Here is a 14,264-nt window from a genome sequence, read left to right as displayed (position 1 = left end):
AACAAGAAGGTCACTCTGACTTTCTCCACACCTCATACTTCCTTTCAGGAACAGGACACAGAAACCTAAATGAAAGATGTCCTCCCTATACCCAGAGGAAGAGGGTACTTTTATCTCTGAGGACAAAAGGACTTTAAGAAGAATCCTAATGGGCCTCCCCCGGTGGCGCAGCGGTTGAGCACTAGGCTGCAAAGCTGCCCGCAGCTTCGGCAGCACTGGTTCGATACCCAGGCACCAGCGAGGGTCCCACATGGCGCGCAGACCTCTCCTGCCGCGCCCGCTGCTCCCCTCAGCAGTGTATTTCGGTCCATCTGTCTGTTCTGTTCCCCGCTCTGGCTCTAGTGAATTCTCTCACCCACCCATGCTTCTAACTGTACCCAGTGCTTGTATAAATAAATAAATCTAAAAAAAAAAATCTTAATAAGTAGGTCTTATTCTTTCCTCAGTCTAATACACCTTTTCCATACTCCTTAACCTATCATATTCCTCCAGAAGTCTTTATCAGACAGTATAAAAATACACAGGTCTGTTTCTTTGGGCCTTCAGTTCCTTATGAAAACTACTATATCAAATAAAGCTTACAATAAATCTATACATTTTTCTCCTATTAATATTTGTCGGTTTAATTTTCAGATCCAGTCACAGACCCTAAGAGGGTCAAGGTAAACCTTTTCCTCCACTATAGAGTTTACTTGGTTTATATTATAAACCAATTCTATATCATTAACAGTACTTAGCAATGACCTTATTACTAACTGCTTTTATAGAAGGAAAGACAAAGCAAAGAAAGCATATAAGTAATCTGTCCATGGCTAGAAGCAACAGAGATTTGAACTTTGGTAGCCTATGTCAATGGTCCAAGTTCTTAACCAGTATATTATACTTTTAGAAAAATTACTTTTAAATCTGTTGAAAGTAATACCATACGTTTGATATTTTTAAACCTCCTTTTTTTGGGGGGTGGGGAATCCTATTTTCCTAGCCATTTTATTCAAACAAAGACCACTTGTGAGAGTACAACTGAAAAGCAGCATGATGCAGTCATCATTGGTATGTCAGTCAGGATTTCAAAACAGAAATCTCATCTGTTGCCAACTATTCTCCATGACTAAAGTCGACAATTTATAGTTAAGTTCTCAAAAAATTATGAAATGGTTAGAAACTAGTTTTTTTTTTAATCAACTTGCTGGTATTTTTAAATCAACTTGCTGATAGGTATCCCCTTTTGACTCCAGAGAATCCCTTATACCACTGGCCAGACTATGAAAGACATAGTCTATTGTAGCACTCTGTGATTAACTAAGCTTGGCTAAGATACTTACTAATAATCAAAGGGTTAACTATAACGTGCTAGAAACTGGACAATCAGAAAATCCTCTAACTTCCTGGCACCCACTTAATCCCTTACTCTTGGGAATATCAATAATCCTCATCTCTTCTTCATGTGAATGCACCTTCTTCATTCTATGTGAATGCATGTTTGTGGTTCTGTGAAGTCTAAAGACACCAATTTTAATTTTATTCTCCAATTCACTTATGAAGCAAATAAAAGAAAAAAGATCAATAAAATAAAAAACTTAGAAAGGTTATCAAGTGAAATTCTGCTTATCAAAGTCAATCTTAAGAGCAAATTTATCTCACTGACACAGTAGCCTCGCCAATCTTTGCATTTCAACCTATTCCTTCTCTCCTGGATTACAATGTACAAATGGATGTCCTTTAACATTAGAGCCAAATGAATGTCAGATGCAGAGTAGAGATTCTGAGCTGAATTAAAACAAGCCCTCTGAATGGTCTATAAAATCTATACTAAAGTATAGATACTAAAGTAACATGAACAAAAACATCCATATTTCTATACTAAAGTAAGATGAATAAAAACATCCAAACTAATACAAGAGCTAAGAAAGCAATTCTTACTGCTTTTTTTCAGTTTATTTAATTTTATCCATTTTCTTCTACTAATAATCATCTCAGTCATGCATTCCACTCTTAAAGTAAGTTTGCTTTTCTTTCACCTCACAAATAAGTACCTTTAATGGATGAAAGTCACCTAAGCAGATTTGCCTTCTCCAGGTAACTCCCTTAAAAATGAGTCTCTTCCATTATTCACTCCAAACATAATTACAAACTATGATAAAAATTATCATTAGGTAAAAATGAGTGGCACTGCTTAATAATAATGCACATGCAAAATATAAACTTAGTATGCTTAATTATGGCCTCAAAGTGTGTTTAGAAAGTAGATCCATTCTTTTTTAAGTGCTTTGGTGATTTGCTCAGATTAGGAAATGTGTTAACTATTTGAGGGCATTAAGAAATTTACTAATTTGAATGAACCCAGATTGGCTATTATTCTCCTCAGTATTTGCAGATAAATTAGTAAGGGAAAAAGGTACATTAGCAATTTTCACAAAATGTGCCACCTAGGAGATGGGATAGTTAAACTTCAAAATTCTTCCCAATCAGAATCTAGGTAATTAATATTTACATTTTAGTTTAACAAAAAAAAAAAAAAAAACTTTTCCCAGTCTTGTCTTTCAGAAAGAAAGTCATAAAACACAAAACACAAATACTGACCAAAAAGAAGGGTGAAAATGAACATTTAAATATTGATAGTCCACTAATTTTAGTGTCTTTATACATAAAACTTAATTCTAAATATGCCTTTGTGTCAGAAGATAAAACTTAGTCAAAACAGTATAAGTCAAAAGGTTACACACTTTGATTCAAAAGGTATACCTTGTTAATAATGAGAGCTATCAAAGGATCAATTATGAAACTTCCTAATACTAGGGTATTTAGAGGTTGGGAAACCATCTTCCCAGGGGCTACAAAATAGAATCCTCTCATGATTTGAAAAAAAAAAAAGTCCTTTTAATTCTAAGATTCCATGATTTTTTTTTTATTATTACCTTTCCCACTCTGGAAAATCTTCAAGACTCTGTCGTGTAAATGTCACCAACCCAGTAGGTTCTACAAAAGCAATAGATGAAAAATACCCAAGGTAAGTTTCAGTTCTGAAGAGATTACATACGTTCCACATAATAATGGGTCTGACAATGACTATAAAGCAAATCAGGAAATACCAAGTATAGCAGAGGAATACAATAGAAGTGTGATTTAAAATAACATTATCCTTATAGTAGGAACTTTTATGATCCAGCAATTCCACTCCTAGGTATTTACCCAAAGGACACAGAAACATCAATTCCAAAGAGCACCTGCACCCCTATGTTTATTGCAGCACTGTTTACAATAGTTAAGCTTTGGAAACAACCCAAATGCCCAAAAACAGATGACTGGATCAAGAAGATGTGGTACATATACACCATGGAATATTACTCAGCATTCAAAAAAGATAAACACATGCAATTTGCAGCAACATGGATGGCGCTGGAAGGGATCATGCTCAGCGAAATAAGTCAGAAAGAAAAAGAAAAATACCGGATGGTCTCACTCATAGCAGGAATCTAGAAAACTTAAATAAGGGACCAGGAAAATGAATAACTATAAGAAAGTGAAAATCAAAATCAACAAAAAACTATGAACCAGAGACACTCTATGGGGGGGGGCGGGTAGGGAGGGGAGGGATTGGGGTCAAAATAAGGGGATTGCAATTGTATGGGGAATATAAAAATAAAATTTATTTTAAAAAATTTAAAAAAATAAAAATAAATAAAATAAATTAAAAAAATTAAAAAAAATAAAACCATAAGCCTTCACTAAACAAAACTATACAAATAACAATACAACTACAGAATTTGAGTGCTAGTACTTTTTGGTGAGGTTTTTCAAACTAAATATTCTTTCAAACAAATCACTGAACAAAAGGATATATAACGGGGCTTCCCCGGTGGCGCAGCGGTTGAGCGCGGGGTTGCGAAGCTGCCCGCAGCCTCTGCAGTGCCGGTTCGATCCCCGGCTGCTCCCCGGCCACCAGAGGAGGGTCCCACATGGCGCTCAGACCTCTCCTGCCGCCCGCTGCTCCCCTCAGCAGTGTACTTCGGTCCGTCTGCCTGTTCTGCATCCTGCTCTGACTCTGGTGAATTCTCTCACCCTCCCGCGCTTCTGACTGTGCCCAGTGCTTGTATGAATAAATAAATAAATAAATAAATCTTTAAAAAAAAAAAAAAAAAAAGGATATATAACGGGTGTAGCTTATAAGATAAAGAGAAAAGTGAATTTTAATCTGTAGACTTCTTCTCAAAGTCAGGTTTTAACTCTACACCTAAAGACTGGTGAATGTGTCCACATTTACATGCTTTTATAATAAGATAATATGTTTAAGATTAAAAAAGGAAATAGCTGGTGTGAGCTTTGGAGTTGACAGAGTTCAATTCAGGGCTCAGACAATATGCATTTGCTCTACTTATAAAGAGCATTAGCCGGAAGGAGGAATTAGTGTGTTCTAAGAGGTTAGAGAAGAAAGATAACACAGTTTTCAAAAAGCAATAGATAGTAGAGGATCAAAATGCAATAATTTTAGATCCTTTCTTTTGTTTAAAAAAAAAAAAAAACTAGTGGCAAAAACAACAAATAAATCAGCAGGCTAAAAGTAATCTATGTGATTCGAATCAAAGAAGAAACTAAAAAGGCCAGGCCATTTCTGTTTTCTTCTGCTAAAATAAAAGTTCTTAAGCAAAGAGCAGTATGTCAGGAACTATTAGTGGTAATGGTAGTAGAGTACCAATGAAAGCTTGGTTATCCTTTGGATGATTTCATATTTCTCTCGGAAGCAGAAGCAACTCAAAAATTACATGCAGTAGTTTAGAAAACAGAATTTTGTTAGCATGGATTTTAAAATATTCCTTAGATATCTAAGTTTAAAACAAATGGATAGTATACTTAAAACTTACAAGTAAGAAGTCAAACAATTCAAACATGAGAGAAGCTATTCTATCAACAGTAAATATTAAATGTCCTCCACATACATAAAAGAGAACAAGAGAAATTCATAAATGAACATTGCTGGTAAAGCAAGAAAAGGCAAGAAACCTGGCTCTTTAGCACTGAGATTATGCCTATTACCTTTAATCCATAAAAAGGCTCCTTTTTTCTCAAAGTATTTTATTTGGGTTAATCAAATAATTCTCTTAATAAAATCACAATATAAACGACATGAATCACCAACTTTTAAATACTGTATAAAATACTTTATCTAAAGCTATATTGAAAATGATTTAATACAGAAAGTTCTTTAAAAGCTTTTAGTCTCTGGCCTCCCCTGGTGGTGCCGCGGTTGAGCACTGGGCTGCGAGGCTGCCCGCAGCCTCTGCAGCGCAGGTTCGTAACCGGCAGCCGGCAAGGGTCCCACAAAAAAAAAAAAGCTTTTAGTCTCAAGATCCTCACTACAAATATATTGATGTAAGACAACATGGAAAAGTTAGTTATGATAGAATTATATTCTGTGAATTCTAAAAAGCACATTTTGTCATGTACTTAATTTCTGAAACTGGGATACATCTTTAATATTGATATAAGTATTTAGTCATTGCTGTTGGTCTGGATTAATGTTGAACTTTTCCAGAGAAAATGTGCCCCACCCATCTGAGATCAGTATGAATTAAATCCTCTTGCAGGCTTTTGTGTACCACACTGGTTCTCTGACTTCAGTCCCCAAACTTCTCAGGGGAGAAGTTTTCTCTCTCTCCCTCAGTGACAATGCTGACACTTGTGTCTTTGTTGTCCCTTAATTCTTAGACTAAGGGTACAGACCTTCAATCGACCAGCTTTATAAGAGAGGTCTTCTACAACTCTCTACCCTGAGAGTTTTTTCCTTTTTAGTAGTACAAAACATAATGGCAGGTCTTACCATCTATAATGTCCTAGATTTAATGAAATCTAGGTACTTTAAATAAATAGGTTTCCACAGTTTCTATTCAGGACTCCAGAACTTCTATATAACCTAATCATTCAGCTGCAAATCTTTTATTCCACTTATTTATTTCCTCCTTAAGCCTGTAACTTCATATCCTGAAAACCTATACCATGTTTTACTATATTCCACAAAGAACTAAATTACCATGTGCAATGAAAAAGCCAGAAGGTAAAATGTTTAATTAGAACTTATTTTTTTGAGCCTAATTCCTAATACTTATGATGGTTTATAAATTACTTGGTACAAAACAGAGTTTAGCTATTTCCCTCAGTTTCAAATCCCAAATTTAGAAAATAAGTTGGCTTTAGAGAAGTCATACATTATTGACTCCAAGGACAAAAATGTAAATTTTGAATAACGTCAGTAAAATAATGGTATTCATTCAACTGAGATATAGAATAGCAAAAAAGTACTCATTTTTCTAATAAATTATTACAAATTCTAATTTAGTTTTGTCTCATAAAGTCCACATAATCTTTCATTTTCCTTAATATTTCATTCAGTACAGAGCACAAAACTAAAAATCATAAACTAAGAGATAAATAGCTCTGTATTAAAGAAGCATATGATTCTTTCCTTTAAATACTGAATTTCTAGTAATTGACTTCATTCTAAATAGCTAAACAAAGTCCAGTAACAACATTAAAGGGAGAAAAATGCCAAGTAAGCTATAATGCAAGATTACTTATTAAAGGAAGCACAGGAGAAAGATGAGCTTAAAATGATTCGGTGGTAAGTTTTAAGACATCCCCAAAACCTAGATGGGTAGAACTGAAATGAACTCACTTCACTTGACTGGAGCTGACCTGCTCACCAAAAGCAACTTTTGAGAAGTTCCATTTTTCTTTATAATTGAAAGAAAGGTCAGTCACTGATAAGAGCTAACATTTATTAAGCATCTAACTTCTCATTTAATATTTACAATTATCCTCTGAGGTAATTATTATTCTTTTATATTACAAATGAGGAAACTGAGGCTTAGAGATGTTAAAAAATTGTCCATGATCACCCAGCTCCTGGGATAAGAGTGACAATTCCAATCTGTTATCAGCTGGTCATTGCTAGCAATGCTAGACTACTGCCTTGAGTGCTATTACTAGCCTCGAGGAAAGGAACAAAGACTTGTAGACTCTAAATACAACACTGTTCTATAAGAACACTACAAAAGATTGGGGTGGGGGGTGGACAAAATAACGGGATAGGTAGGAAGGTAATGAACTGGCTGACCTATGCAAATACACTTAAAATAATTAAAGCAGTCAATGCTTCTTTAAATAAAGAACATGCAAAACACATTTCCTGGTCAATATGCTTTCTCTTAAAAATATTAATTTACTGTTTTTATTAATGAAAATCCATTAGGATATCACAGTATACAAAAATCTCACACAACACAGATTAATGTATATACATACTTATGCATATTATATAGATTTTAAGAGTGAATTATTACTGTTTCAATGTGGTTCAGGCAGGAAAAGTATACTTTGAACACAAAGTGTCCTTGAAATGTCAGTTGATCTAATTGTCCCCTTGGTGATAAAAATTATAGCAAGAATGAAAGGGATTTACTTTTCTCTGTGACTCTTCGAAAGTAGCAGAAGAGTGTTTTAAGCTTCTCTGGTTTCCTTGATGAACGTCCTTCAAACAATCTGAAAAAGACAAAAAAATAAATGAAGGATGATTTAAAATGCTATAATGATTCACAAAAAACTAAATCTATATTGTACCCAAACATAAAAAAGGTAATCCTTCCAGAAGGCAATAACAAAAGAGAACTAGAAAACTGGTTTGGACTCATATGATACCTGGAGAGGACTGAAACCCACTAGAACCAGGCTTCTTGGGTTGTTCAAGTCAGACGGCACTCTAACCACCACAGTTCTCCAATCTATCTTCCTCCAGGGAGAACGTACCATCTGCTCCCCCAAAGTCAATTAGGAGAGTGAGTGAATGCTTTATAATTTTCCCAATGGCAAATACTGTTTATAGTTCATAATATTAGTAGGTAAAGAGATTGAGCAAAAAAAAATGTACATGATTGTGTTGGGATGGGGGGACAACAGCGATCAGAAATGGGTATGACAAGATATTGGAGGAGTGACCAGTCCTTGGTAATGAAACAAATATATTCTTTGCACAGTAGCCAAAGCAGGGCCTACCCTATGCCATCTAGTTTCCAGCAACCTGGACTTGCACTACTTAATTCAGTTTTCTTTGAAATGATGTGACATTGTTACTGGTAACATGTAATGCAATTTATCCTGAGGAAAGAAAAGCAGGGCTTTGGAAGCATAGACCTGGGAAAGTGGTTCACTAAAGATTTCAAACACAAAGGCATGCTTTAGGGCACAAGGTCTAGCTTTCCAAAGGCATCTAACAATTATAGGGAAATTCTGTGGCTATAAATGCTGAGATGTTATTCATCTGCCTCTAGTCATATACTTGAACTTTAAAAGCAGAAACCTTTCAAATAGAAGTTCACTTTAATAAGTGCAGAAATAGGTAAAATATTTCATGATCAGAAAAGCAAGCTTACATAACAATGCAGAGAGGAAAAAGTTAATTTCACGAGAAAATCCTGTTGAGACTGAAATGAATTAGCAAAAGGAAAGGAAATGCAAATTTCAAACGATCTTGTTTTCAATGATCTGAAATTCTGTATTCAGGGTCAATTTCTGAATAAACAATTTATAGGAACACATATTTCCTAAAAAGAATACTAGTATCAGAAAACATTTTCACCAAAATCTAACTTAATTTAAAATAAGATCGATTTTTAAAAATAGCTCGAGTGACTTGTGTGAAAATTTTTACTCATCTAAAAGAACTTATATTTTCTTAAAATGTTAAATGCAAATACTTTAAAAATCTAGCTTCGTGCTGAAAGAATCTTTGATGGTACAGGCTTCCACTTGGCTTCTTCTGCAATATGCCAACCAGAATACAGTTTCTTTAAATCAAAATGATAGTCAAATGAAAAAGTCACTTGGGGGTTTAATTAAACATCCTGTATCAAATAAATATGATTTATTAAATGAACACCTTGAGCTCCATTGCAAAATCCCTTTCTAGGCTTTGCTTAGAGATTAATACAACTCAATTAAGGGGAAAGTTCCTCTTCCACAGAACTGTTGCACAGGAGAAAATAGCAATTGTCCTTTACAAATAATTCCCCAAAACATAAAAAGATCTTCTACCTTTTATACGTGGTCAGTTTGTAAAATCACATAAAAGTTCACATATTTCACCACCATGATGACAAATTATTAACCATAGGAGCCTCTAGAGACCACAGATTTATTACCCTAGCAATATGGACTTCCCTGGAAAATTATATGGCTGTTATTATTACCCACTACAAGCAAGTTATTTTGTAGGTCCAAATCTTACAGACACAAATCAAGCAGAATCTCAGTGTTCTGTTTATGCATTGCTCCAAGCTTAATTTCAAATCACTATGTAACCAAATATGCTTTTCCATCTTCCTGATGGAGCAGGAAGATGAAAGGTGGAGAGAAAGTTAGATGAAATGAAGCAGGTTTAAAACCCTTGTGCCAATTCTCAGACTTGGCTGTTGTAAAATTTTAAAGTAGTATATAGAAGCACACAAATAAAAAGAATTACCCTGGTACAAAAGCAAGCAAAAATAACATAAAAATACAGCCATCGGCATGAATAAAAGTCATCACCAGAATGAGATATTATCTGAAGGACAGTGTTGGTGGTAGTGGGGGGTGGGAGGTGGGAGGGAGGAAGACAAAGGACTGAATCCAGAAAGGGTGAGACAGAAAGATGGGGGTTGGGGGCTGGAGGGTGGGGGGGGACACAGAGAACATAGTAGAGAATGACAGAAAGGGGTTGGAGAGGGAAGGAGTATATGAGAGACAAAAACACTCTCACACAAATACTCAGATAAACACAGAGAGACTCAAAGCAAATGAGACCTTCTCACAATAATCAAGCACAATCCAATTTTTTAACTTCTTAACACTAAATTTTTTTTAATTCAGATTTTCAGGTCTTGGGGATGTATGGCTTGGTATGCATATTTTAAGTTGGCAGGCGCACAGTAAACATGCACATAAAGTAGGCCATAATAACACCTCTGCATGTAAGGAAAGCATTTTGGCATTTAACTGAATGATAGTTACAGATTAATTAAAAGAGGCAAACAGAAAAATCCAGCCAGATAACCTCACTTTTGTTCTTAACAAAACTGTTTTTATTTTCAAGAGAATAAGTTAATAAAGGGTCAGATACTTACTAACTGGTGTTTTCCTTTCCATACATATAAAGAGAAACATAGTTTAATGAAATTTTTCCCTGAATGGAATATTGATAACATTACTGGAATTGGATTCTAGACACACACACACCCCCATGTGATTTCAAGTTAAGGATTAATCCAATTAGTTACAGTAAATCAAACCCCAAACACCATAACATCTACTTTAAAATGGAAGCAAGTGCTAATCCGGAACCCAGCCAGAAAGTTGCTCTTGGCTTTTCTGTGAAGCACTTTGCCATATGGCCCCAGCAACATTTTCAATCCAGGGAAGAGACAGATGTAAAAGCCTCCTGGGCTGACCACTGCTGCAACCTACAATTAATCTCTGACCATCAGTTTCTAAGCAATCTCAGAAGCATCAATGCTAATCACATTGGAAGCCTTTATATAAATGTTTAGGCCCTGAAAGGCAAGCAGGGGAAAAGGTCAGGGGTAGTTAACATAACTAAGCAAGGCTGGAAGAACACAACAATAAATTTAAAAAGAAGACTTATTCAATTTATTGACGTCAACCTCCTACCACATTCTCTTAACATTATTTTTATTCAATCAACTAGCTAGCCATAGTTCTTTTGAGACTACACACACACAATCCACACACCCCCTCATGCCAAAAACTATAATCATAAATAGCAACTATGCAAAAGAGAAAACAAAATATTCCATAATAAGCTTATCCAATGGCTTATCAAATTGGGTACTTGATTTTTCATAAGCCACATGATAAAGGGGAAGATTTGATTATTTTCTATTTCTGGTGTGCTCAAAGCATTTTGCTCCTCAGAGGAAGTAAGACATAATGAAAGAGGACTAAGTTTGAAGAGAAGACAGTGTTCAAGACCCAGTTCTGCAGACAAGTCATTTGCTCTCAACTCACTAAACCTATTAGTATAGAAGCTTTTTTACCTAGCTAGAATTCAAATGAGTTGTCAACAGACAACATCAATGATCATGTATAGTCATCATTCTCTTGTATGTTGGTTTAGCTAATTAAAACATATGCCATGTCAGTGAGAGCCAAGTGCAGAGATTCTGGCTGCTGAGGATTTCCTAAAACAATTGTGGAGACTACTACAGCCTATACCTGCCGTGCTTTTCAATGACCTGGTGACCAAAAGAACATCCATCAGCCAGGAACAGTATGTCTAGTTTCAAATCTCCAACAGACCTAGATAAACTCTTATTTGGTAAAAATGCCAGTGGGATACTGCAAGCTTAAGTCTCTCATGATCACTCTGGACTGAAGAATGGTTCTGGTTCACTTTATAGATCAAGAATTATTTCCAAGGGTAGTTCATTAATGCAGTTCATTCAACAGGAGGCTGTTAAGCAGAATGGCTAAGGGACACAGCTTCTAGAGGTTGACTATATCCTAATTCCAATTGTATCAGTTACTTTGGTGAAGCAACCTACCTTTCTAAGACTTCATCTCCTCACTTGAAAATGAGAAAGACAATACCAAATTAATAAAACTGTTATAAGGAGTAAGTAAAATATAATAGTACACAGTGATTGTACTTTTAAGTACTTAATAAACATTAACCTATTGCTACTAAAACATATTCTCATGCTAAAAAAATTTCATGCTATGTAAGCAGAGGTAGTTGGAATGGAATAAGGCATTACATAATGAACAACAAAAAAGCATTCATTTACATGAAATGCTTACATTGTTCTAACCCATATTCTTTTCATTAAGAAAAATGGCTAGGCCTCTTCTCCCATCAAGTCTAACATGCTGAAAAGGAAGAGGGGGGCCAATGGACTAAGGTGAAGGATTATTCACGCTTTGGTGGTGTTCATGGTACGGTAATATACATCTGGAGAGGGAGGTGTGAACCTACTCCCCTAAATCATATAAAGAGTTATAAAACAATGTTACCTCAATATAAGATGGTAATACATGTATATGTCATCATATTATGCCAAACAGGACTAACTGCTATAAAAAATAACGTAAAAATATATTTAAAATCTTAAAAGTCAAAGTCAAATGAAATCAGTTGCATAAATTTTGAAAAGCTGGCTTTCTTCATGATATAACACTATATTTTTCATTGAAAATAAATTACGAAACTTAAATAAAAACACTATGATAGATGAAAGGATTTTTATTTTATACAGACTTTCTAAAATTTGGTAATTAAAATATGCCTAGTAAAAAATGACACAAAAATTGAAATTTCACAAAAGATATATGAGTGACCAATAGGCACAGTCATTAGGATAGTATAAATGAAAACCTGAGGAAAGACGAATAGCTAAAGATTTTCTATCATGCTGAAATTAAAAGAAAAAAAAAAAGCCTAACAGACTGAAACTCAGTGCCAACTAGCCCCACATGAGGAAAAACAACCAGGCACAATGAAAGATAAGCCGCTGTTGATAAGAAGTCCCAGAGTCTCCCGTCAGAAATTAAGCTGAAAAACAAAGCTGTTTCAAAATTAAAACATACCTATTCCCCTAAATCATGTATAGTGTTGTAAACCAATGTTAATCTCAATAAGGAAAAAAAGCCAAAGAAATTTAAAAGACATGTTAATATAAAATCTGGTAGCAGAAATGGGAAGTCACTAAAGACTAAGCTTCAGGGACTTTAATGAAGTCTACTTGTCAGTCACCTCAAACCTTTTACTGTTCAGAAAAGAAGGCTCCATGTCCAAAGAGGACCCTGTGATCTTGTGGTTTTTTACATGCTAATGGAAAATTGTAGGTTGAAGGGGAGATAATGATACTGTGTCTATGGAGCTGTAAGTAGGAAGGAAGAAGCTACCCACATAAGCTGTTTGGGAAAAGCTCAAGAAAATCTGTGGGATTTCACCTGCAAAATCGAATGACAAAAAAAATCATCCCCTCTCTTTTTATTAACTTTGTCTTCTGTGCCATTTCTGATAGACTTTATCCTCCTAGGCAACTGTTTTTCTTTTGATTATAAAAGCAACATATGCTCATTATAAACAGTTTGAGAAAAACAGAAAAGGATGAAGTAAAAGTGATTATCTCACTAGCCAATGGTAATCATAATTTGATTCATTTTCCTATTCCCTATGCTCATACATCTATAGGTATGAATGTGAACACAAAAGTATTTTAATAGGTACAGATATTTTAATGTAATTGAGCACATTTTCTATATACTATTTTTAAATTCCTACTACAGAAGGAGAGCCTGAACCTTTTCCTTTTCTTAGGAAAGTGCTATAACCATTTATCCAAGAAATAGGACTAAAGGCATCTAAGAAGTTTAAATATGGATTTTTTTTTTTTAAGAGGCAAGCTTTATTTATTTATTTATTTATACATACAAGCACTGGGTACAGTCAGAAGCGCGGAAGGGTGAGAGAATTCACCAGAGCCAGAGCGGGGAGCAGAGCAGGCAGAAGGACAGAAGTACACTGCTGAGGGGAGCAGCGGGTGGCAGGAGAGGTCTGCATGCCATGTGGGACCCTCCTCCGGTGGCCGGGGAGCAGCTGGGGATCAAACCGGCACTGCAGAGACTGCGGGCAGCTTCGCAACCCAGCGTTCAACCGCTGTACTACCGGGGAGGCCCTAAATATGGAATTATTAATGGGCGAAACTAAATGTGTAGAATGTGCTTTAAAAGGTTTTAGGGGGATGGCCCTCCTTGGTGGCCAAGGGATTAAAGTCTCAGCACTATGAAGCTATTGGCAGCAAGAGTTCGATCCCCCGCCAGGGAGCTAAACCCAATGGCACAGCAGACCTCCCCTGCCTGGCCTGCTGCTCCCCTCAGCCGTGTATTTCAGTAGATCTGCCTGTTTTGCTCCCCACTCTGTCTCTGAATTCTCTCACACCCCTACCCACACCTCTGGCCTACACCCAGCTCTTATATGCATAAATAAAATAAATTTTAAAGAAAATATATTCTAGGGGGGAGATTGTGGGGTAGGATAGATGAAAAAGTTAAAAAATACTAGTTAAGTACTGAAGGTGGATGATTAAAACATGGGTTCAATATACTGTTCTCTATTTTTTGGTATGTTTGACAAAACCCATATTAGTTTTTTGGTTTTTTAAAATATTTTTACAGAAGAGGCTATCTAATACATCCATCACTCAGCACTCCTGTAGACA

At 35.6% G+C, this 14,264-nt stretch overlaps 1 protein-coding gene across 3 annotated transcripts in view; it reads right to left on the bottom strand.

Moving 5' to 3' along the window:
- The window catches only part of PARG (poly(ADP-ribose) glycohydrolase), a 107,476-nt gene that overhangs the window by 35,565 nt on the left and 57,647 nt on the right, over nucleotides 1–14,264 (bottom strand). For all 3 annotated transcript variants that reach the window (XM_037497458.2, XM_037497460.2, XM_037497459.2), the window contains exons 10-11: nucleotides 7,454–7,533; nucleotides 2,916–2,976 (exon numbers count right to left, since the gene is read on the bottom strand). In XM_037497458.2, coding sequence (XP_037353355.1) covers nucleotides 2,916–2,976; nucleotides 7,454–7,533 — 141 coding nt within the window. The remainder of the gene's footprint in view (nucleotides 1–2,915; nucleotides 2,977–7,453; nucleotides 7,534–14,264) is intronic.

Source organism: Talpa occidentalis, unplaced genomic scaffold, assembly GCF_014898055.3.
Source record: "Talpa occidentalis isolate TD23 unplaced genomic scaffold, MPIMG_talOcc4v2.1 talOcc4.8, whole genome shotgun sequence".
Lineage (NCBI taxonomy): Eukaryota > Metazoa > Chordata > Mammalia > Eulipotyphla > Talpidae > Talpa > Talpa occidentalis.
This window is presented reverse-complemented; position numbering and strand designations above follow the sequence as displayed.